At 38.9% G+C, this 22,636-nt stretch overlaps 1 protein-coding gene across 1 annotated transcript in view; it reads left to right on the top strand.

The window, feature by feature from the left end:
• The window catches only part of cpne2 (copine II), a 54,442-nt gene that overhangs the window by 12,173 nt on the left and 19,633 nt on the right, over window positions 1-22,636 (top strand). The window contains exons 3-10 of the mRNA XM_026172976.2: window positions 3,503-3,682; window positions 3,870-3,944; window positions 4,626-4,697; window positions 6,040-6,123; window positions 6,298-6,387; window positions 6,688-6,786; window positions 8,612-8,698; window positions 10,857-10,916. Of these exons, the coding sequence (XP_026028761.1) occupies window positions 3,503-3,682; window positions 3,870-3,944; window positions 4,626-4,697; window positions 6,040-6,123; window positions 6,298-6,387; window positions 6,688-6,786; window positions 8,612-8,698; window positions 10,857-10,916 (747 nt within the window). The remainder of the gene's footprint in view (window positions 1-3,502; window positions 3,683-3,869; window positions 3,945-4,625; window positions 4,698-6,039; window positions 6,124-6,297; window positions 6,388-6,687; window positions 6,787-8,611; window positions 8,699-10,856; window positions 10,917-22,636) is intronic.

The raw sequence follows: 22,636 nt of genomic DNA, 5'->3' as shown, positions 1-22,636 counted from the left end.
GTGTCCGCTCAAATCTAAGGCACGAACACTTATAACAGATTGCTTCTAAATTCCTTTAACTCACTATAAATTAAGCTGCGGGATGCACATCCATTGCATTTGTTTTGTTAAAAGTCTATTTATTTATCTATCATAACCCTATCAGTACCTGTACTTTTCTTCCTGTACCTGTTTCCTCCAGCTGCAGTTCTACAGCTTAATTTTTCCTGCAGCGGGCAGTGCCTCTATCTGAAGTAATCTCAGTGACCTGTATTGTTGTTTTTCTTTTTTATCTAGTAGTAAACATAAACAGATAAGAAACGAAAGGAGGCATGAAGCGCCAGAGGGATCTGATTCATTTCTAAAGCTCAGTGAACCAGGATCAAATCCACAGAGGCACTGCTATGAGATTTTAGCCTGCTGGCGTGCTGTGATGTCCCAATAATTTGAGTTTTTAAGCTACGAAGTGCAGCCATTCTCCACTTCTCCCTTCCCATGAGTCAGACAGATGGATAAGTGCTGCAAGCACCGGTAGCAGGGTGAAGTTAAAACCTTTTTCCTGCTGGAGTATCTCAGTTCTGTACTAATATCATTACCTACAGTCAGAGAGAAATGTATCTTAGATAAAAGCATTCACAGAGGCACGAGAAAGGTACATTTTATAGAATAGAATAGAATAGAATAGCCCTTTATTGTTATTGTACATGTACTGGACAGAATTAAAATAAAATATAAATATAAATAAAATGTAAATAGTAAAGACATCAGGAATAAATAGCAAACAAGAATAGTGAAAGGAGTATATACAATATATATGAACATTGGAAGATCGTATGCAACCACTTGCATAAGAACAGCTAAGTAATAGATGGCGGTACTGCTGTTTGCTGCAGGGGTTTTTGAGTAAAGACTGGTGAATAGAAAATATACCAGGATTCTGCAGAATTGGAGATTCGTTTAAGGTTAATAAACTGTCTAGATGTGCCTTCAGTAAATGTTACTATGAATAAAAGTGTTAGATGTTGGGAAATGGGCTCAAGAAAAAAACTGTTCGATGTTTGGCTGGTCTTAGACACTATAGGGCAATAGTGATGGCTCCATAGTTTGATGGTTGACATATTTGCTTGGCAAACTAAAGGTCACTGTTTGAGTTCCAGCTAGAGACACAAATCCCCTTTTGGGTTGTATCAGGAGGGGTATCTGGTTTAAAACTGCCAAATCAAATATGTGATGGTATCTGACTCTTTATGTCAAAGGAGCAGCATTACAACAGCATACAATTATTGAACAGATTAGCCTATGAAAATACGTCTACTGTACAAGTGTAAAATTTACGCCCTCCTTCACATTTTCAAAATCCGTTCAGTGAGACAGATTGGAGTTATTGGAGGCTGATTTTGGCCCCTGGGCTTTGTGTTTGACACCAAAGGTCCCATAGGTTTGGAGATCATCAATAAGAGTTTTCCTTTCAAAAAGAATTTCACTTTTTTGGTGTGTATCAAAGTTCAGTTAGTTTAATTTAAATTCTCCAGATTGAAATTCTAGACATCCAGTGGTTTGCATTTCATCCCTCCCGTCTCCGTTATAGGAATGAGCTGAACTTTTTTAAGGCCTTTTATATTCAGTGGTGACAGGCTGAGTATATGTGACCTCGTTTAATGATTGTACGTGTCGTGGGTGAGTCAGGCTGGAGAGTAGTGGGATGAGCCAGTCAACTACCTGGTTTAGAAGAGTCAGAGCAAAGAACATGACTCTCACAGCACTCTTTTCAGGCACCCACACCCTCTTATCTGTCTGCTGTCTGGACTGCTCTCTGGGGCCATGAGAACACAGCGCATTGAGAAACATCAAAAACAATGGCTTTAGGGGAAAGGGCCCTTAAATTGGATAAAGTGCTGTCAGACGGCTGCAGCTTTTTAGGACTTTGTTTTGGTTTAAGGATACATTTACTACAAACCACCGCAGCAGGCTACTTTAAAAGTTCAGATAAATCTGCTGTTCTTTATCAACCCAACGTCAGACAAAGGTTTAATATTTATAGGAATCTATAGTAATTCTGGGGATGGCAGGTAGGAGGCACATTGTTGGGTCTCTGTCTAACACACTCCCACAGATTTGATCATCACTGGCCAAGTTTGTTTTGTTTTTTTAGCTGCATCTTGTTATCGGGGGGAATCCTGGCTTCGAGTGGGCGCCACAGACTTTACGACATGCTGGTGTCACAATCAGGGATGCTGAAGAGTTGCCCGAGGCTGATTCTTGTTTAATGCATTCAGTATTAAATGTTTTTAGAGAAGTGTGTGTCAAAACTAATGTTAAGACTACACATCATTCTCTTGGAATTTCTAGAGTAAAAAAGATTGGAGAAACACAGACACGCATATGTAGCGACTCAAACTATTTTACAGTCGTTTGGTGCGTTACAGTTGCCAGATACATATCAGTATCACTTTATTAAATTGCATACTGTATGCATGTACATGCTTTGCTTTTTGTAAACACAAACAGTAATATTTTTATACTATATAAAAACTTGTTTGTTTTTTGCAGCTTTGTAAAATTCCAAAATAAAATCCAATTTTAATTTTAATTTTAATAATTTAAACTTTTGCAACTAAATACTCAAAAGTTAAATTGATGATTATGTATGATAGTATTTACATGTATTCATACTAATAATTCAATTCATTATTATGTTTCTAGTCATTTATTTTTAGTCTTTTAAGCTTTCATTAAGAATTTACAAACCTTCCGTATAAATTGCCACATGTTGCAAGATTGCAGATTCTACCCAGTCTTGCAGTTTTCCACAACAGAAGAGTCACAGTTACTTTAACCTATTATTTTGGCATTCAAGTCTTGTTTAAGGAACATGGACAGAAAACCAAGGGAAAAACTAGCCACTTGTGTTTTGCTGGAAGGGACGGAGCTTAGATTTTGTGGTGACTTTGAGACTGTTAGATGCAGGTGAGCAGCTATTTTGGTAATGTAGTGTCTACACAAAACCAGACTCTACAGGCAGGATTAAAAAAAGCTCTTTGTTAATGGTGGTAGAAAGCAATCCAAAACACAGGAACAAGGAAAAAAGGTCCAAACTCAAGACTCGAACTGGTAGAGGACACACAGGAAATCATAACAGATATCACAACAAAGGACAACCAAAGCTCTTTCTACAAACTGACACACTAAGACTAATCAGGATAACAGGGAACAACTGGGTACAAGAGGTGAGGCTAATGAGGTATAACAAAACAAAGGAAGTAAAACTAAGGATAAAACACAGAGGACTGCCAAAATAAAATAGAAACCAACTTAGCAGAGAGATGAAGACCTGACAACAGGACACAAGAGCATTCTGTTGAGGAAGGAATAACCTAGGTCATGATCAATTAAAAACAAGCGCTGGACAGAGCTCGATAGTTCAGGACCAGGACTATGACACGCTTGTGAATCGTTAAAAGGGACAATAGTGGAATTATTTAATTTTTACAGCATTTTTCTCTCCTTGTTTCTTGACCTTTAGCTGGGACGCACTGAAACAGCTGTGAACAACTTGAATCCAGTGTTTGGGGTGAAGTTCCAGGTGGACTACCACTTTGAAGAAATCCAGAAACTTCGCTTTGCCATGTTCGATGAAGACAAGTGTGCCACACAGCTCGACGAGCACGACTTCCTGGGAGCATTTGTTTGCACACTGGGAGTGGTACTGAATGATTTCTTCTTCTTTGGTTTGAAGTATATTCTTTATAACTACAGGTATAGTCTAGAGAAGAAGTGATAGGATAAACTGAACTAGATGGAATTTATTCTTACAATTAGATGCAGACTGTATTTTAAAGTGGATTTTTGCTCAATTTCAAAAATAAATAATTGTTGTCCTGATCCAATAGATTGTGTCCAATAAGAAACTTCACAGACCCCTGATCTTAGCCAATGGGAAGCAAGCTGGCAAAGGATCCATTACAGTAAGAATGTCTACTGTCTCTTAAAAGAAAATATTATGAACTATGAACTGAATATTATGAATATTATGAACTTATTTGTTTTTTAAAAACTTTATTTACAAAAATAAAATAGGAATGGTCCCGAGAAGAGACCAGATTATTTAAGGGTAAGTTCCCGTTGGATCGTCAGTTATGTTGGTTTAAATAAATTAAGTAAAGACACCCCAAGCTTATTAGCGTTAGTATTTTCCTTAAACTGGGGTGTGACGGGTCGCCATGTTGCCCCCAGATCTAATTAGAAGTAAGAGACTCAGAGCATGACCGCCATCATAAACAGCCCTCAGACCCTCTGAGGATCTGTTTAAAGGGTAGTCAGCAATCTAATAGTGCTGTATAAGGAATATATGGAAGTCACTAACCTGGTGACCTGGCCATGCACCTGATTGAAAGGTGTCAATGTCTCAATGCACTTAATGAGTTACAAGACAAATGTAAAAAATGCACACTGTGCTGTGTCACCTAAACTTGCTGTTGTCTGTGATGTTTACGTGAACGGTATGGCTACAGTCGCTGATCTTGATGTCATCGAGGCTGCTGCCGTTACCGTGTTTGCCAACGGTTCCTGTTGCTGTTGTTGATGTAAATGTTAATATTTGTGAGTGCTTCTGCTGCCGCTAATGTTGTGCGGTGCTCTTATTTTAGATAACAGCGCAGGAGTTGTCTGACAACAGAATCATCACTTTGACCCTGAGTGGGCGTAAACTGGATAAGAAGGTAGGCAGTTAGACCCCCGCATGCTCACACACGTACACACACTCAGGGTACAAATCCAAACACACACATACACACACACTCAGATATATTTGAGCATGCATACCACTTTAGGTCACACAAATACAGCCCACACAGACGAGATTTAAATGCTTTCATAGTCTTCACCTTTGTCTGCCAAACAACAGGCTATCAGGTGCTGGGGTAGCTGGAATTAAAACTGTTGTTTTGACACATTAAATATGTATTTTGGGATGTTTGCTGAAACAACTGCAACCTCCAACAGTCATTCCTGCAGCATTTAGTATTGGCAGATAATTTTGATTTAGTTCTAGTCGTAGCCTTTTGACTAAAGCATAAAATGGCTTCAGTCATAATTTCGACATTTAAATTCTTTTGATTTCAGTTTAGTTTTAGTTTAGTATAAATATCATAAGATTATAGTAAAATAAAAAACAAAAAAAACACTGTATAATCTCCCAGTGTCAATTAAACCTTACTGCATAAGGTCGCTGATAACAAAGACTATGACAAAAATAATTTTTCAAAGAAATTTATTCAATAAAATTGTCCCTAACAACACTTTGTTTGAAACCACATTAAGGAAAAATTACATTCCCAAAGCCTGTTTATATCAGACTAAAATCACTGGGTGAAACCAGGAACCAGGACAAACAACATTTACAGGAAACGCACATTTGGGCCATATGTACTGCGGGCATGATTGAACTGAAAGTGTATTGTGTGTATTGTGTATGATGCTAGTGATTCTGGGATGTTAAAACAGGTATGGAAAGGGGTTTGAAGTATCCGGTGGGTTTGTAACAGCAACATGTTTCTAAACCCTGAAATATTAAAAAGTAAGTGCGCACAATGACTCAGCTGCCATAATAGGTGCTACCTTTATGTAACATTACAAGGTGTTTTGGCCTATGGTACAATGCACTGTGTACTACAGTACACATATGTACCTTTTAAACACTATCATGTGGTGTTATTTCCGATTGAAGGACAATTTTTAAAATTGTTGATATTATAAAATTGTTACATATTAAATATCGCCGTTTAAGCAGCTTTGATATACTGCAACTCAGAAACATCATAACTGTGAGTAGGATTCAAGCTCAAGCTGTGTACCTGCTGTATGCTGTAGTTAAAACTCCAGTGAATTAATTAATCAATCTGATCTTTTAAGTGTTCGAAGAAACTTTTTTTTTTAGAAATCACCTGTAGTTTTGCAGTTGTCATACAGTGGTTAGTGGTTGCAGTTTTGTGAAAGAGATAAGAGATGTAAACAGACAAAAAAAGACATGAGGGCAAATTCACCGTGTGTTTGTTTGTGCAGGACTTCTTTGGGAAGTCAGACCCTTACCTGGAGTTTCACAAACAGGGAGAAGATGGTAAATGGATGCTTGTGCACAGGACAGAGGTGAGTCATTAGCAGAGGTTAAACTTACCTTCATCTGACTGTTATTATCGTTCACTGTCATTTTCAGCTAAACTTGGCCTCACACAAAGTGGTACAACTTTAATTACAGACATAAGTTCAGGTAATTGCATCATACATCTGCTCCGCTGCCTATTTTTGTGTCTGTGACTTCAGGTCATAAAGAACACTTTAGATCCAGTGTGGAAACCTTTTACCGTGCCTCTCATTTCTTTGTGCAATGGAGACGTGGACAGAAGCATCAAGGTTAGTAGTAAGAATTTTTACTTTCTCTATTAGAAGACATGTTTAGTATCTAATGTAATCTTCACTGAATCTAACAGGTGAGATCCACTGTGAAAAAAATAAAAAATAATTTTATCGTGTCCTTTGGCTAGAATGTCAAACTTGAAAAAAATTAAAAAGGAAGTGAAGAGTCAGTACAGAAGTGAAAGTAGGACACAGATACCAGAAACCACATAACCGCTTGAGTTTCCACTTTTATTTATAAGCTGCCCATGTGAAAGAAAAGACTAGCATGATGTGATGCATTCTGCACAATTACAGGTGCTGTGTTATGACTACGATAATGATGGAGGACATGACTTCATTGGAGAGTTTCAGACCACAGTTGCAAAGATGAGTGAAGCCCAGAACTCAGTGGAGGTAAAACACTGACATGATTGTGCTTGTGGCTCCATTTTAGCAGGTGGCATGTTAGCATGCTATTCGCTAGCAGATAACACAACTCAAACATGATTTAACACTGTTTATTGATAATAAAGGTGACAGGCTCATGAGAAGAAAATGATCTAGGTCAGAGGTTGCGGCTCGAGAAAGAGCTTATTCAGGATAAGCGGTGCCTCCCAGGTTTAGGATATCGCTGTTACACATATGAAAGAGGCGAGAGTAGGGGGATGCAGGGTGGGCCGCAGAAATGCTAACAAATAGGTGTGCAAGCCAGGAAGGCAGTACGTGCAGCATACATAAAATTAAAGCTAATGAGTTTAAGCATTTGAATCCTTTTGTAATGCAGTGTCAAGCTGTGTACACACTGGAAGCAATTGGGCCAACATTGCAACAAGAAACTAAAGAAAGTGAATCACATTCAGCGACTTTGAGCCAATACGGGCGAAATAAAAGCTGGTGATCAAAAGTGGGCAGGGCCCAAGATAAACTTGACGCAATTTCTAGACAGGACCTGTATATATGACATATGACCTGGATGTGAACACATTAGAGGGTCATCTAAGCAACCAGAACTTGGAATGTCTACAAGCAACCAGGCATCGTACAGCAGTGTGCAACTAGTGAATCGTTTCCAGTGTGTACAGAGTTTAGTAGTAGGGTAATTAGATAATAATAAAGAGACATTATTTAAGTAAATACAATGTAATTACTAGACTTATAACTGTGCAATTGCTTGGTAGTAAGAGTACACATGGGTATATCTTAGGTTAGACTTTGTCTTATGCGACACGGTAACAAACTTGTGATTGGGTTTTACTTTGGTAATTTCATGATATTTATCAACTGATATCAACTTATGAGCCCAAGTGTTAACTTGTAATGTGAAGTGCTATAATTCATTTCTTACCACATGTCTGTATTTCTGCCTGTTGTGGCTTGATTTATAGTTGAGAAGCATTCATTTATACATTGGTATTGTTTCTAATTTTATTGAGATTTATTCTTTTCGCATGTGAGTTCCTGATCTGTCAAAGATGTATGATGCACTGATAAGAACGTAGGTCATTCATTAGCAGGTCTGTGTGTGCGCGCGCGTGTGTGTTGCTAGTGAAACTGCATGCATGCATGTGCCAAAGCGGCCTCATGACTTGTTCTCCCACTGAGTCTCATCATGTGTGGTAATGATGTTGGGTGGGGGAAATAGCAAGGAAATAAAGATAAGAGGCAGGATGGAGAGGTGGGGGGGTGTAAGCAGAGCGAGAGCGAGAATGGAATGGATAAAAAGAGAAGTGCTTTTGAGATGTAAAATATCCCTTAGCCGAGCCTTAGTAACATGACAAGGCATTTAGAGTTACCTGTCATATGAATCGCTGACTGACTAAAATGTCTGTTTTGATCAGACATTGCCACCTAAGAGTGTGTCTGTGTGACTTACAGTATTAGCAGCCATCCTGTCCTTCACTTTTCTTTCAACAGCATCACATAAAATTAAATCTTTCTGTTTTTTAACACTGTATTGTTTTCATTTTCACTGTATTAATGGTACTATATCACTATAGTTTGACAGTCAAGGTGAACCTGCTCTCATCATTATGGGGAAGCTGTGAATCCAAGTCGCAGTCTTTCGATCGTCTGCCTCTCTGATCATTTTCCCATTTCACACCAACTCTTTTCAACTCTGCTGTCATCTCAGCTTTTCCTCTCCTTGTATTGTCCCTGCTAAACCCACTCCTCTGTTACTGATAGTGACACATTCATTTTAATTCCTTTCATTTCCTCTTACCCGTTCCTGTATCTGCAGGTGGAGTTTGACTGCATTAATCCCAAGAAACAGAAAAAGAAGAAGAATTATAAAAATTCTGGAGTTATCATTGTCAAGTCCTGCAAGGTGAGGACGGATGGAGGTTTCTTAGCAATCTTAATCTTCGGTTGCATATAAATTTAGTAGAATTGCAGTAGATGTATTCTTTTTCTTACTGCTGTCACCGACACATTCAACTTGTGGCTTCACATATCAAACGTGTTTCCAAATCTAAAATCAGATCAATATTTTTAGATTACCTGGCATATACAGCTTTGTTGTAAACTGGGGAATCTGTACTCAGTCAGGAAATTGAGTGATATTTTAAAAGAATGAAAGCAATGTTTTGGTTTTACATGCTTAAGCATTCATCATTATTAGTTGTCATGTTCTGATGTTTCCATATGGTTTAATGTTGGTTTTAACTGAAAGCTTATAGCTCTTATACAGGTGCTAAGTTTATAGTAGATAAAAAAAACTTTAATAAAATAAAACACTGTGATTGTTACTGTTATTAAGTAAATTTTGCTAGTCGTGGTTCGGAGCCCCTTGTTGCCTTTATAACTGCCTTAATTCTTCATAGCATACAAGCTGCTGGGAACATTGCTCAGAGATGCTGGTCCATGGTGACATGATGGCTTCACACAGCTGCTGAATCTTTGTCAGCTGCACATCGATGCTCACTTTGAACTTCTGCATGGCCACATGCACTAGATCGCTACCGTGTTGATGATTGAAATTTGTGTTAACAAACAGTTAAAGTCCCCTGAAAAGTTTTTAGGAAGGGGGCAGAAGAAACAGAGCAGTGATGTTTTTCTACAGTTCCACTTATTTGTGTTTTAGTTGCTCCAGCTTCGGAAGGAAATGCTCTCCATTTAGCTGCTACATCTTTACCAGCCGCTTGTATACTTTAACTTTCTGATATTTTGTGCGAACCACCTTGCATATCTTTGCGCCAGGATTTATAAGTGAACCATGAGGCTTCACCGGAAAGTTCTGCAGTAATTCCTGCAGTAATGAACTAAACCCGTCCACACAGAGCAACACAGATATTTCACAATGAATTCAGCAGCACAATTGAGTAAAGTTTGATAATACCACTGGTATATCAAACTTTTGTTTTAACCCTTGTATGGTGTTCGGGTCTGTGAGACCCGTGTTCAGTTTTTTTCAAAAGAAAAATTAAACAATTAATTATTTTTTCACGTGTAAATGTGTTGTGTCTTTCCACTCACTCCACTTGATTATAACTGATTTATTTATAACATTTTATATAAAAGAAAAACGAGAAGCACATAAATTCATAAATGTGATCTAACAAAGGTAAAGGGAAAAAATTAACCATGTTTGCTGTTCATATGTCTTGTAATTGGGATGAAGTAAACATCTGTTGAGTAATTTAACATAAAATTGTTTGATAGTGTTAATTTGGAAAGCCAAAACTCTAGCGGGTCCACCAGACCCATGAACACTGGCTGAGTAACAAAAATACGAACACCACACAAGGGTTAAATATTAGCTCAAGAAGTTTGATCCATTAGCAGTCTAAGCAGGAGCAACAAAAATAACTCACCTACAGTAGCAAATCAAATAAATTATCCGGCCTCTCATCACGTCTTAATGATCCATCTTAACACTCGACTCAGTGAATTTCAGTTTTGATCAACTGACGCACTTCTAACTGGGCGTTCATAACTCCACTTGAATAGCTAATTAGTACGATGGCTCAGAGCCCCACAGAGGACACATTAAGCTGAACCATGGAGTCTTTAGATGCCTGTTGGAATAACATTAAAGCTGTGTGCGTGCAATGACAAGCTTTCATAATTGATTCCTTTCCTTCTTTCCATCTTTTTTTTTCTTACACACAATCATGAACAAGCCTTTGTACAGAGACACACATAGGGCACAGCGCATGAAGAAAATGGCTAATATAGTAATTATATTTGTTGGCTGGCAGCAGGGATTAGACTAATGACGGTAAAATCCATGCTAAATATTCATTGTAATTGGAGTGCTCAAACAAGATAAGTGGTGCTCTTCTGGTTGCACATTATGTCACGAAAAACATATGTCAGGTTTGCTTAAAAAATTTAAAAAGAATAATGTCTGTGTTTATGTTTGCAGCAAACTTAATGGTGAATGATAGAAAATATAATTTCATCTATAGATCTGATCTTCAGCAGATCAGTTCTCACTTGCACACTTATTTTCCTGATTTCTTGCTTTTTTCCCGTGTCTCTAGATTACAAGGGACTACACTTTTCTGGATTACATACTGGGAGGATGCCAGCTCATGTTTACAGTAAGTACAATATTAGCTTGCATGTTTATATCTCTGCAGTAATGTTATAATTGGATATCGATCCAACTCTAACCCTGTCTTTTATAAACCAAAAGAAAAAGGGTTAAAAACAGAAAGGTGGTACTGATTGTTGTAAAGAGGAGAAATTGGGTATCGTGAAATGTTGAAATGGTTGAAATGGAAAATGAATGAGACAAATGAGGAAAGAAAGGGAGAAAGATAAACAACAAGAAGATATTTTACCAGAGGGAGGGGGAGAGACAGAGAGGCGTCATGGTCTATTTTAGTCTCTTGTTAGTAGAAACTCTTGTGTGTCCCCGATGATGTCACACCTTTTTGTGCAACTCAGTGAATGAGAGAGAAAGAGTCCTCTTTTATAGTAGCCAGGCGCAATCGCTGCCACACATTGAGTTGTTTTATTAATATATTTCCTATAGCACTCATGCAATGAGAGAGTACACACATATACACACATGCACTTCACTGCATGTACACAACAACCCTTTCCCCCTCCTTCTCTATCTCTCCAACAATTTTCCAGCTTTGTGAGCTAGAACCAGGCTCCAGATGTAGCAGAATGAAGATAACATAGTTCCTTACATTTTGTGGTATTTCTTGTAAAGTGTGTTCTCAGATTGGACATCTGTGCTCCACATTGTACAGCTATATTTGTCAAGATTCATGTTTTCTCTACAGATGTACTGCAGGAGAGTTGATCGTTTCTGATTATATAAAATATAATGGATAGTTTAAATATCCTCCATGCACTTTGGTTTTATTCTCTAATGCTGGAAAAAAATACTTTGAGTACTCATACAGAGTAATGTAAAAAAAAAAAAGTACACCCTTACAGTCTGAGCACCTCTGTAAAAGTATATGTTTTGTCATTTTGCTAGCCTGGAGCATTCATGTGTATGTTAACACAATGCCAGCCAAATTCACTTTAATCTCGTGTTGTGCGATGCTCAGAAAATCTGCAAAAAAATCTCAGTAAATGTTAAAGTTTATGATGGTACAATTAGAAAAGACACTGAATAAGAATGACTTGTTTAGGAAGGGTTGCCTGGAAGAAAGAAAACACAATAATCCCAAAAACCCCCACCCACATGTCAGCATGGGTTAAGTTTGCAAAGTTGTATCTGACAACAATGGACAGACAAGACCAAAGTGGAGATGTTTAGCCACTAAGTAAACCGTGAACTCCTTTGAACAACAAAGTATTGCAGAGTCAAATGTGAGGCCGATATCTAAAATTTGACTCAGATTAGTTGATGCCACAGGACGATGATCCCAGCAACACTACAGCAGAATGTCTGATAAAGAAAAAAATCATGGTGTTTCATTGACCCAGGCTTCAGCATGAAGTGCTGTGGTCGGACCTTAAGATAGCTGTGCGTTAAAATCAACGCCTGCAAACCTTAATGAACTGAAGCAACACTGTAAATAAGAGGGGGCTACAATTCCTCCACAATGATCTGAGAGACTGATACAGAAAATCAGAAAACAGTTTCTCCAAGTTATTACTGAAAGTGGCTCTACAACCTACTGAATCATGGGGTGGATGAGTTTTTGAAAAAGTCGCTGTTACATGATTGCAAATGTTGGTATTCAAAAAAACGGCAGAGAGAAAATACATAACCACTAGTGCTGGAGAGATATAACCTGTACTCACAACAATAACTCATACAATGTGAAGTCAGGAAAAGAAGTATTTAATTAAATCGATGTAGCTCTACATATTAAACCAGCCAAGACAGGAAAGGCGATATTACATTTTTAATGCAAAGCATCTGGCATAACAGTTGATTTCCATTATGTTTATTCTATTTAAGAAGGAAAAGGTTTAAATATTAACACGTGCACTTAGGTCCATCATGTAAATTTGCTAGATTTAGCCATATAGGCTAATTTTCATTTGCAGTCACTGGAGGTTAGTGCTATTCATAACCAAATTAATGAAATCCTAACATCTTTCAGGGAAAACCCACATGTGAACACATGTTGTGAGAAAATTAGTGTTGTGGGAATGGGCAGTATGCTGAATTTATCAGTCGAAATTGAAATGCGTAGGAGTTTGTGCTCAGTCAACGAGTTTATATATATGCTGATTACCTTTTTGACATAAACTCTGTGTATTTAGGAGGACAAGAAGCAGTTTTGCCTCAAGGCTCTAATGTTTCCCAAGTGGACACATACATAGAAGTATCCTGTTTTATCTACTATACCTAGTATCTATTTAGCAAGAAGGCATGTGTGTGCATGGTGCAAGGGATCGTACGAAAGTTCATACAATTAGAGCACCCAAAGCTCACAGCACAAAATATCTGCATAGCCCCTCACAATAATGCACTTTCACAAGCTACATACACACACAGTAATAAACCATCGGAACAATGTGATGCGTGAATACCTGTAAATTACTACTTAAATGTTAAATAGATATGGAAATGTCATCATTATCCACCCAGGAATCTGTTTTCATTATTTGCAACATGTTGACACTGCAGAGTAGTTTCGGAGTTTCAGAGTAGCTTCCTTCTGTGATAGAAGGCAGTGTTGACTATTTTTCTGGTCTCAAGAAAGCTGTTGTTGTGCACTGAGCTGTTGAGGACTACATTTTGTCTGAAGCAGTTAGCTGGTTAAACTTGCCAATAACAATGATAACCTCCAGTGTCAACCTGCTATTTACACCTGAGCTTATTGGTGGAAATGAGGCTTTAAAAGAAAAACAAATAGTTAGACACTTGACTACATATTTACAATATGATGTACAATTTAAGTGAACATATGTTTCTCAGTTTCATTTAATTTGTCATTATTTTTGGTCTAAAATGTCCAACTTTTCAAACAGTGTCCATTACATGCTGCTACATGCTCAACAGTATGTGGTGCTGTGATGAGAGCAAAACACAGATTTTAAAGAATTTTGTTTTTAATTTTTCTCAGTAACTAAGATGTTTTTAGACTTGCTAGATTTTAGTTTGTCCAGCTAACTAGAGTATAATGGAACAAGTGGTTACATAAGTAGCTACTTACTGTAGAAAAGGAAGCTGATTTTACCCACTTTGTTTGTAATCACTGAACAAAAATTACAGCCGATGAAGCCGTTAAAACAGAGGCATTATATAATCATGCTGTAGCCTCCAAAGGATGCAATGCAGATCCTATTTCATTGCTGAATTTTTGATAATTCTAGTATTTATTGAATGCTAAATGGGCCTCAGTAGCACATAATTCCTCTTGTATATACTCTACTCGGCAATTGACAACCTGTTAAAACTAGAAGTTGGATTTCTGAGTCGTCCAGCTGTGATAGGCCTTGAGGTTTAGGGCCATTAGGACGCTCTATGTCCAGCCTTCTCTCTTTTCAATGGCTACCGTGAAGGTGAAACACTCATCCCCAGGTAATCAGCCAGCAGTCAAGTGCCCCAACAAAAGGTTGGACAGCTCTCAGCCATGGCAATGTTTCAGCGTTACTGAAAATGCAAACATCCAACACAATGTGTTGAAATATAATAATTACTGGAATTTGCAAACAGGTTCTGACTCACAGAATTGCTTAAATACTTTTTAATCAGTTCCTCACTCAAGGCTCTGCTCTTCTGGAATGTGTTGAATTTCAGTGCAATGGGAACATTTTCCTGCAATAGTGGTTGGTAACTTAAATCCTCCCTGCTCCCTCCTAATCTTTTGCCGTTTGTCACAAACCTGCAGCTCTTTCACTGAGTTACACACACACATACGCAGAGATATTTTACCTTCTCCTGCTTACAGGCGCATTTACTTCACACACGTGAGCACAAACGTATATCCTCCACACTCCATACTTCACACTAAACACTAAAATTGATTTTAAATGCAGATTCCATGGGTAAGTCATGACACACACACACAAAGCACAAGTTCAAAACTCACTATCTGTGTTCATACAGATGTTTTCCTACTGCGCTCTGAACAACCGTGGCGTAAGTGTACATGCACACGTACACAAACATTACACCTCACCTTTTTATGCACGCTGACTGATTCAGACATGTATAATCTCGCGCAGATTCTCAATTACCAAAGAGTTCTCCTCACGTACACACTGGCATTTATATGCTCGGATTTTAGGACCTCGCTCTCTTTCTGTGTTCTCACGTACGCGGGGAAGCGGTCGTGTACAAAAAAGCCCATCCTCACAGTCACACACACATGCAGAAAGAGCTGTTCTCCGGTGTTCAATCAGACTTAGTATGGCTATAATCCTAATCTCCGCGAAGGGGAAGTCTCTCCTCTGGGCTGCAGGAGGTTGAGGAGAGAGCCGCATTTCGGTTACACACTCCAACACAAAGAGACAGCCTGCTACTGCTGATAGGCTGTTTATGAAACATTTTTACTAAATTAAGATATTATTAATATCATATGTTTGATATCATTCAGGGGCCATATAGAGAACAATTAACCTAATGGATTTTCAAGAATCAAAAGCAGACTCTTAGAGAGTATCTGTAGCTTGTGTATATTGTGTGTATATTATACCACAGTGAAAGAAACCACTTCCTGCAGTATAAGCTGAAACTCATATTAGTAACCGCTGTAATGGTCAAATCCATTAGTGTTCATGAGGAGAGTCATTGCTTAGCTTCCGTGTTAAGGAAAATTCCAGTTCATTTCAATGTGTTCTTTTCTACCTTAAAGACCATTTTATTAGGTATCTATTGCCAGTAGTAGGTTGAACTCCCCTTTGCTTTCAGAACTGCCTTTATTTATGATGATTTGTGGCATAGATTCAACAAGGTGATGGAAACATTCCTCAGGGAGTTTGGTCCATATGACACCATCGCATAGTTGCAGCAGATTTGTCCACTGCACATCCGTCATGCATCATGTCCCGTTCCACCTATTGGATTGAGATCTGGTGACTGTGGAGGCCATCTGGGTATAGTGGATTCACCATCGTTTTAAAAAAAGTGTGCCAAAAAAACATCACCCACACTATTACACCAGCAGCCCGAACCAATGATACAATGGATCAATGCTTTCATGTTGTTTACACCAAACAGCAGAAATCGTGACTGAGCTAGTGCAAATCGTAGCCTCAGTTTGCTGTTTTTAGTTGAGAGTGGTGGCACCCAGTGTGGTCCTCTACTGCTGTAGCTCATCTGCTTCAAGGGTTGGCACGTTGTGCATCGACATGGCTTGGCTTATTTGAGTTCCTGTTACCAGCAGTCTGGCCGTTCTTCTCAGAGCTAATCTGGCCAGAGAACTGCCGCTCGCTGGCTGTTTTCTCTTTTCAGACCATTCTCTGTAAACCCTAGAGATGCTTGTGTGGGAAGATCTCAGTAGATCAGCAGTTTCTGAAATACTCAGACCAGCCTGTCTAGCACCAACAAGCACACCACGTTCAGTCGCCTTTTTCCCCCATTCTGATACTCGCTTTGAACATGATCAAGCAGGTGGTCTTAAACATTTGCACTCTTCATCTTAATCATAGCGATTCAGAGTGCAAATGCATTGCAGCCACTAGCAGCATTAGGGATCTAATGCCACGCCGGCCTGTTTTGCATCTGTAAGGAAGTGAAGAGCTTTCAAGGATGGTAGTAGGTTTTGCTTGTTGTTTCTTTACCTTTTATGGAGATCTGATTGTTTGTTCTGGTCAATCACTTGTCTTTTTTTTCTTAGAAGGGAAAAACACGATTGAGACATTAATGTTCATCGGAACTAATAATAATGGATTGGATTTATATAGTGCTTTTCAAGGCACCCAAAGCGCTTTACAATGCCACTATTCATTCACTCTCACATTCATACACTGGTGGAGGCAAGCTACGATTGTAGCCACAGCTGCCCTGGGGCAGACTGACAGAAGCGAGGCTGCCATATCGTGCCATCGGCCCCTCTGGCCAACACCAGTAGGGTAAAGTGTCTTGCCCAAGGACACAACGACCAGGACAGAGAGCCCAGGGATCGAACCAGTGACCTTCCGGTTACAGATACGCTTCCCAACCACTTAGTTAGTTTAGTCGCCCCACTAAACTAACTAAAGCAGCATTAGTGGAATTACTCTTAGTAAACGTAATTTAAAAAATACAGTTTACTCATTTTTCTTTTGGATTCAAACTTTTCACAAATCCTAATGCCAACAGCATCTTACGCAGCTTCTCTTTTCAAGATTTTGTCAGCTTTATGTTGTTAAATGCAAGTGTAGCAATCAAATCTACTGTGATGATTAAAATAAAGATGATCGATCGCCACTTTCCTTTCCCTGCTGATATTCAGATTGCCAGCAATAATAACGATGATTACTCGACTCAAGTAAGTAGGCTCCCAAATTTAAATCCTCTTATCACGGTTATCTTTTTGCAGTGGATCTATTTTTGATTATTTTTAACTGGTTCACATCTCTTAAGCTGAAATTGTCTCGTGAATTCATTTAAACTCATTTTATTTTGACAGGTGACTCATAACCCCTTTTGATCAAACATTTCAAAATTTAAAAAAAAAAATGATAGAGAGACGTAGACGATGGAAGGAGTCAACCTCCATTCAGTTACACATTCTGCCTTTCAGAATTTACAGAATTTACAACATAGTTATTCTCACAAATATATTTTCATCATTTTCTTATCGTGACTACCTCGGCTGAAAAAATGAACAGAATGTCATGTTAATAACAGCTGCTGTGCTGCTGCAGAATGACACCGAATCAAAGAGAAAGTCGGATGCTACAATCTGTTCTACTATACCTTTTTTGGGCTAGTCCAAAGTCAGTGAAAGTGATTTCCTGCAGTTGCATCACATTTCACATGTAAAAGGGCGATTATGTCTTTAGAGCTAGTCATTTTTTTTCCTCTCCTCTTTTTTTATCCATGCTTTTATTTTGTTTATCTAAAAAAGCATCAGCGTGGATAGCATGTAATTTTATTTCAAAGTTTTTAGTCTCTGCCGAGGTGGAATAATTAGTGTGTCGATAAAAACAAAATAGAACAGAACTGGTGAACAAATCATGACATATAAGAAACACAAACAGTGTGTGTGACTAGCAGCAATGTGGACACTAAAATGTCAGTAAAGTCGGCAGCTTGATAGGAAAGATAACTCGAAAATACTGTTTATAAAAGACTGACATAGCTTTTGGGTCTTTGTGCTGTGCTGCAGGGGTGTCGTCGTTTCTCCCCCCCCACCACCACACACACACACACACATTTAGAGGTTGCCACGGTGCCTTGCATCCTTTTGTGTTACTCAAGCCATCTGCATGTGCTCCTTCACACATCCATGAATCTTCTTTGGTCTTTATCTTTTCCTCCTGCCTGGCAGCTTCGGCTTCATCATCCTTTGTCCAGTACATCCACTATCCCTCCTCGGCACGTGTCCAAAGCATTTCAGCCTTGCCTCTCCTGCTTTGACTCCAAATCGCTCAACCCGAGCTGTCCCTCTGATATACTCATTCCTAATCCTGTCCATCCTGGTCACTCTCAGAGAAAATCTTAACATTTTCAACTCTGCCACTTCTAGCTGCGCTTCTTGTTGCCATCTTGTCAGCACAAGATGACTCCTGGTAGAAAAAAGTCAGATTGTATAGAAATCACTTTCTTGTTGAATGCAATTTGATATTTATTTTCAAAATTATTCTAAAATAAAGGAAAAATAAAGCGAAATAGATAACACAAGTTGTGCTTCAGGCAGACCTACTTTGTGGCCAAGTCACTGCCGTATGAGCGTGCAGGATTCCTTAACTTCTCATTCAGTTACAACCTTTGCTCATAAACTGACTGTGATAATGGTGATGGCCAAAATGCTTAATTCACAGTCTTCACAAACCAATGTGTGACATCACAGTGGTTAAACCTTTCTTTTATATGCTGTCTATGTGTCAGCTACCAAGTTACGGGCAAGTGGTAATTGATTGTAATTGATTCACTCCACTAAAGACACAAAAAGTAGTTTTAAAAAACCCCACATTGTTGTACATATCATAGCAGTTTGCCTACAAGCACTGAGTCATTCATCATTAGATACTTGGCACTGCTGTGATTTTTATTGTTTTCTTTAAAAAGCATCCAGTGGCTCCTGTGTACCTCACAAAAGCAAAAATATACAACCACAACCAACAAGACAAATATGAACCAAGAGCAGGCTTTCCCACAGTGGGCTGCAGCTTCTGCTTGTCACTGTCTCTTTATCGCCTCAGAGTGAGACAGAGAACAACTCCAGAAGATGTTCACACAGGCTCTAACACATTCATCCATCCCTCCATCCATCTATGTGACTGTTTAACTGCAAATGAGCCTGAGAGGTTCTGGCACGAGAACTGGCTCATCAGTACTCGACAGGGTGCAGCTGAGAAAACTCCAGCGTGATTGTCAGCATGTCTGTTATTTGACAGTAATTTGGCAGTAGTCGAATCCATCTATGTAATGCGGTCACAGACGTTTTCTGCCACATTGCTGCGCTAAAATATCCAGTAATGAAATGCTCCTCCGTCACCCCATGATCATTTTAATTCTTGTACTTGCTTGTTAAAACTGTGTGTTTGTCATGGTGTGTTTAGTCTGCTTGTGTGTTTGCAATTACCAATAGCTTGAGGCGAGGAATAAGTTGGAAACAGAATGGTGTCATCTCCTACTGTCATCAAATACACAGCCATCAAACTAATAGCATCTGTCACGGGAGAGGCCACTGGAGGAAAGATGCTGTAACAGTTTAGGGATGATCTTATGCCATCAATTTGGCGTATATATTTTCAGCTTCATAGTAAGACAAAATAAATGACACCAGAGGGGGAAAATATGTACTACATGAGGGAAACAAAAAGCCTACTATACAATAAACCTTTTCTTTTTCTGCTTAGTGGTGTACCTGCAGTACTGTGCTTAAGTCTTAGGCTGCCTCTAATTTTGTTATTTCTTTGCTTCCAATGAGCTATTCTGTAATTTATTTAATAGATTTTCTGAAGGTCTTTCAAAGTACGTAACTCACATAACAGAAAATGTTTTGTTACTAGCACTTTTCTCCCATTTCTTTACTTACAAAAATGCCAAAAATAACAGTTTCATAGGCATAAAATAGTCGTTTTCCACCAACAAGGTGATTCCCTGAGCTATTAGCTGAAACCTTGGTGTATCTTGGAAAAAGAAAATATCTACAGCAGATCAACAGTGTATTTAAGTCATGTCCTTAAGAAATATGAATAAAAAAGTCCCACAAGACTTAAGATCCATCTGGCCCTTCAATTGGTACGTCTTCTTTTTGTTGAAGTCATTCTTAATGAAGGGGAAAGTGGACAAAAGGCTGATGTACGCCAAATTACACATGAACTGAACTGAAAATCAGTGGAATTATGAGTGCAGAAAAGTACCGTCATATTTTGATCTGCCATGCAATAGCATTGAGATGGCATCTGAATGGGAACAGCTTCATTCTTTAGCATGACAATGATCCCAAATACTCTGATAATTCAGTAAAAGCATACTTGGATAGAAAAACACACAATGGTCAGTCATGGATTGGCCTCCCAGGCAAAACAACATTGCTGAAGCCTTGAGGGTTCATAGTAACAGAGAACTGAACAAAAGGCAGCCAGGATCCAAAGAAGAGGTTTGAATGTCTTAAAGAAACCTGGAGAACTATTCCTGATAACTACTTAAAGAAATTCCAAAGGAAAGCTTGCTTGAAAGAGTTCAGGCTTTGTTGAAGTATGAAGGTGGTCATAAAAAATGTTGACTTTGAACCTCATTGGAATTGTACAAACTCTATTTTCCCTTATATAATGTACTTACATGAATTTATGTTTCAATAAAGTACTCCACCTGTTTTCCATCTTCCTAGCAAAACATTAAGAAATGTGGAGAGGCTTTGCACAGTGATGCAGTCATCCGTGCTATCACAAATCGTAAGCAGACCAAATAGAAAAACTAATATGTTAGCAGAAATCTGATCTTGGCTATGATACCAGCAGTGAGAGATTCTAAAACACTTGACCTGGGCAGCCCTGAGCCAGGCTTTTTGAAGCTGCGAGACCTTCAGGAACATACAGGGAGTGCAGAATTATTAGGCAAGTTGTATTTAACCCTAATTTTATTCTTGAACAACAACCATGTTCTCAATGAACCCAAAAAACTCATTAATATCAAAGCTGAATGTTTTTGGAAGTAGTTTTTAGTTTGTTTTTAGTTTTAGCTATTTTAGGGGGATATCTGTGTGTGCAGGTGACTATTACTGTGCATAATTATTAGGCAACTTAACAAAAAACAAATATATACCCATTTCAATTATTTATTTTTACCAGTAAAACCAATATAACATCTCCACATTCACAAATATACATTTCTGACATTCAAAAACAAAAACAAATCAGCGACCAATATAGCCACCTTTCTTTGCAAGGACACTCAAAAGCCTGCCATCCATGGATTCTGTCAGTGTTTTGATCTGTTCACCATCAACATTGCGTGCAGCAGCAACCACAGCCTCCCAGACACTGTTCAGAGAGGTGTACTGTTTTCCCTCCTTGTAAATCTCACATTTGATGATGGACCACAGGTTCTCAATGGGGTTCAGATCAGGTGAACAAGGAGGCCATGTCATTAGTTTTTCTTCTTTTATACCCTTTCTTGCCAGCCACGCTGTGGAGTACTTGGACGTGTGTGATGGAGCATTGTCCTGCATGAAAATCATGTTTTTCTTGAAGGATGCAGACTTCTTCCTGTACCACTGCTTGAAGAAGGTGTCTTCCAGAAACTGGCAGTAGGACTGGGAGTTGAGCTTGACTCCATCCTCAACCCAAAAAGGCCCCACAAGCTCATCTTTGATGATACCAGCCCAAACCAGTACTCCACCTCCACCTTGCTGGCGTCTGAGTCGGACTGGAGCTCTCTGCCCTTTACCAATCCAGCCACGGGCCCATCCATCTGGCCCATCAAGACTCACTCTCATTTCATCAGTCCATAAAACCTTAGAAAAACCAGTCTTGAGATATTTCTTGGCCCAGTCTTGACGTTTCAGCTTGTGTGTCTTGTTCAGTGGTGGTCGTCTTTCAGCCTTTCTTACCTTGGCCATGTCTCTGAGTATTGCACACCTTGTGCTTTTGGGCACTCCAGTGATGTTGCAGCTCTGAAATATGGCCAAACTGGTGGCAAGTGGCATCTTGGCAGCTGCACGCTTGACTTTTCTCAGTTCATGGGCAGTTATTTTGCGCCTTGGTTTTTCCACACGCTTCTTGCGACCCTGTTGACTATTTTGAATGAAACGCTTGATTGTTCGATGATCACGCTTCAGAAGCTTTGCAATTTTGAGACTGCTGCATCCCTCTGCAAGATATCTCACTATTTTTGACTTTTCTGAGCCTGTCAAGTCCTTCTTTTGACCCATTTTTCCAAAGGAAAGGACGTTGCCTAACAATTATGCACACCTGATATAGGGTGTTGATGTCATTAGACCACACCCATTCTCATTACAGAGATGCACATCACCTAATATGCTTAATTGGTAGTAGGCTTTCGAGCCTATACAGCTTGGAGTAAGACAACATGCATGAAGAGGATGATGTGGACAAAATACTCATTTGCCTAATAATTCTGCACTCCCTGTATTCTCAGCTATATCCATATGAAAAAGAAGCAGAACTTTATTTTTGCACGTGCTGTATGTCTCATAGATTATTCATGAAACTTGCCACTTTCACATCTAGTAAGACAGACAACCACACGCTTTCACATCCACACACACAGCCGATT

Source organism: Astatotilapia calliptera, chromosome 7, assembly GCF_964374335.1.
Source record: "Astatotilapia calliptera chromosome 7, fAstCal68.1, whole genome shotgun sequence".
NCBI lineage: Eukaryota > Metazoa > Chordata > Actinopteri > Cichliformes > Cichlidae > Astatotilapia > Astatotilapia calliptera.
The sequence above is the reverse complement of the archived record's forward strand: the minus strand, read 5'-3'. Positions and strand labels throughout refer to the sequence as shown.